Source organism: Gigantopelta aegis, chromosome 8 (assembly GCF_016097555.1).
Source record: "Gigantopelta aegis isolate Gae_Host chromosome 8, Gae_host_genome, whole genome shotgun sequence".
NCBI lineage: Eukaryota > Metazoa > Mollusca > Gastropoda > Neomphalida > Peltospiridae > Gigantopelta > Gigantopelta aegis.
Window position 1 is genome coordinate 80,672,527 of NC_054706.1, and position 3,450 is coordinate 80,675,976.

Below are 3,450 nucleotides of genomic sequence, written 5' to 3' on the forward strand. Positions count from 1 at the left end.
CTTACAAAAAGAGTCAGCCATTATAAAGTGGAGAAGGTGCCCTTACAAAAAGAGTCAGCCATTATAAAGTGGAGAAGGTGCCCTTACAAAAAGAGTCAGCTTTTATAAAGTGGAGAAGGTGCCCTTACAAAAAGAGTCAGCCATTATAAAGTGGAGAAGGTGCCCTTACAAAAAGAGTCAGCCATTATAAAGTGGAGAAGGTGCCCTTACAAAAAGAGTCAGCCATTATAAAGTGGAGAAGGTGCCCTTACAAAAAGAGTCAGCCATTATAAAGTGGAGAAGGTGCCCTTACAAAAAGAGTCAGTTTTTATAAAGTGGAGAAGGTGCCCTTACAAAAAGAGTCAGCCATTATAAAGTGGAGAAGGTGCCCTTACAAAAAGAGTCAGCCATTATAAAGTGGAGAAGGTGCCCTTACAAAAAGAGTCAGCTTTTATAAAGTGGAGAAGGTGCCCTTACAAAAAGTGTCAGCCATTATAAAGTGGAGAAGGAGCCCTTACAAAAAGAGTCAGCCATTATAAAGTGGAGAAGGTGCCCTTACAAAAAGAGTCAGCCATTATAAAGTGGAGAAGGTGCCCTTACAAAAAGAGTCAGCTTTTATAAAGTGGAGAAGGTGGCCTTACAAAAAGAGTCAGCTTTTATAAAGTGGAGAAGGTGCCCTTACAAAAAGAGTCAGCCATTATAAAGTGGAGAAGGTGCCCTTACAAAAAGAGTCAGCCATTATAAAGTGGAGAAGGTGCCCTTACAAAAAGAGTCAGCCATTATAAAGTGGAGAAGGTGGCCTTACAAAAAGAGTCAGCCATTATAAAGTGGAGAAGGTGCCCTTACAAAAAGAGTCAGCCATTATAAAGTGGAGAAGGTGCCCTTACAAAAAGAGTCAGCTTTTATAAAGTGGAGAAGGTGCCCTTACAAAAAGAGTCAGCCATTATAAAGTGGAGAAGGTGCCCTTACAAAAAGAGTCAGCCATTATAAAGTGGAGAAGGTGGCCTTACAAAAAGAGTCAGCCATTATAAAGTGGAGAAGGTGCCCTTACAAAAAGAGTCAGCCATTATAAAGTGGAGAAGGTGCCCTTACAAAAAGAGTCAGCTTTTATAAAGTGGAGAAGGTGGCCTTACAAAAAGTGTCAGCCATTATAAAGTGGAGAAGGAGCCCTTACAAAAAGAGTCAGCCATTATAAAGTGGAGAAGGTGCCCTTACAAAAAGAGTCAGCCATTATAAAGTGGAGAAGGTGCCCTTACAAAAAGAGTCAGCCATTATAAAGTGGAGAAGGTGCCCTTACAAAAAGAGTCAGCCATTATAAAGTGGAGAAGGTGCCCTTACAAAAAGAGTCAGCCATTATAAAGTGGAGAAGGTGCCCTTACAAAAAGACTTTCCTATTAATCTGGAGGGCGGGACGTAGCCCAGTGGGAAAATGCTCGCTTGGTGCACGGTCGGTCTAGGATCGATCCCCGTCGGTGGGTCTTTTGGGCTATTTCTCGCTCTAGCCAGTGCACCACGACTGGTATATCAAAGGACGTGGTATGTGCTATCCTGTCTGTGGGATGGTGCTTATAAAATATCCCTTGCTACTAATCGAAAAATGTAGCAGGTTTCATCTCTATGACTGTCGAAATTACCATATGTTTGACATTCAATAGCCGATGATTAATAAATCAATGTGCTCTAGTGGCATCGTTAAACCCCCCCCCCCCCCACACACACAAAAAACCCTTCCTATTAATCGGAGGTAATAAAGCACACACAAAATGATGTTTAACATACAGCTACTTCATGGTTTAGCTCTGTATCCTCAAATTAAGTCTCGAGGAAAATGGTTGCAAACGTTTTATCTTCAGTAAGTATGTTCAGTTTGAAAACCTGTTTTTGTAGCCACAGGAAAGAGATATATAATTATGACATGCCGAGATAACAGCGCATACATTTTAAGCTCTGGTAAACACCGATAAAGATACTCTTTCCAACACGAGCTGGTTTGATAGTCACACGAGATGTTAATAGTAGCGCTATGCGCCGAGCTGCAGGGGATCGTGACCGCATGCGACCCCCTACAATGGGTCCGTGAAAGGCTTCTTAAGTCGTGCCGGCTCGTCCACACGACAGCCGGCGGGCGGTGGGTCGCGTGCCACCTTTCGTTTGACGCACACAACTCTCACAACACTTTCAGCTAACTTCCAGTAAGAATGTTGTGGGCGTGGCTTTGTAAGTCTTCTAGCAGTCGACTGGTTGCGTGTACGTGTGTCGGTACTGATGAAGGATCTCTGCCCCACGATTGGCCCGTGCTCCCTGCACACACGGGGTGGGCGTGGATCACAGGCACAATCGTGAAAAAATCACATTCTCATACATGGAAGTAAATCTTCTCATTCGTGGGTTTTTATTTTGTTACCCTGCTGGACCGCTAGAAACGTTTAGCCTAGCGCGTGGACAGCACACGTACACGCTGTGGCACACACCCCGTGGACTAAACATCGGTCACTATGGCAGCAGCAACAACGTTCGGAAAGAGTAGACGAATTCTTCCTCAGCTTTCCGCCTACGCCCTGGACACCGAGACTGATATCAACCAACTAATGTCGACGTTTAACGTGGACATCGCCGTCGCCAGCTTCAGCAGAAAGTTACAACCAGTTAGCGACAAGACACTGGACTTCCTCCCCCAATCACTTTACCCGTCGACTTCACTGGCTTCCCTTACAGACACATTCGAGTACGAGGCTGGGTCGAGGGCGACGTTCGACACACCCTACTCCGACAGCGACGGTACCCCGAGCACCCCGCTCACCCCGCACTACAAGGGATACACGCACTTCACATTCCCGGACGTCAGCCTTCCAGCTCCCGCCGCCAGGGCATGCGAGAAAGACAAGAAGACGAAAACATCTCCGAGGAAAGCCAGCAGCTCGGCCAAGTGGGCGACGGGCAGACGGGGCAGGGGGGCGTGCAAACCCGTCACGAAGGACGTGGAGCGCAGGAGGAGGCTGGCGGCGAACGCTCGAGAACGCAGGAGGATGGAGAGTCTGAACGTGGCCTTCGACAGACTTCGAGGAGTAGTGCCCTCTACCGGTAATGACACTCAGCTGTCCAAGTACGAAACTCTGCAGATGGCGCAGACATATATCGTCGCGTTACAAGACGTTTTACACAAAGAGGAAGCCGCCAGCTGATCACGTCACCTCCCCGAGTCGCTCAGTTGGCCTTTCAAATGTCTTGTGTATAGCGAACCAACTTCTCAAATCGTCTTGTGTTAACGAACCAACTTCAGCAAATCGTCTTGTTTTAACGAATCAACGTTTCATAACCGACGATGGTTAATGACTAGGTGATTTCCCACATTACATCAGTGTTTATGAACGTGTTGAATTCTCGTACAATATCAGTGTTTGTGAACTTGTTGAATTCTCGTACAAGATCAGTGTTTGTGAACTTGTTGAATTCTCGTACCAGATCAGTGTT

At 46.2% G+C, this 3,450-nt stretch overlaps 1 protein-coding gene across 1 annotated transcript; it reads left to right on the top strand.

The window, feature by feature from the left end:
• Window positions 1-2,474: 2,474 nt before the first annotated feature.
• LOC121379861 (protein Fer3-like) lies at window positions 2,475-3,161 on the top strand. Its single transcript, XM_041508514.1, has one exon. It carries the CDS (start codon window positions 2,475-2,477, stop codon window positions 3,159-3,161), a length of 687 nt encoding a protein of 228 aa, XP_041364448.1.
• Window positions 3,162-3,450: the final 289 nt, after the last annotated feature.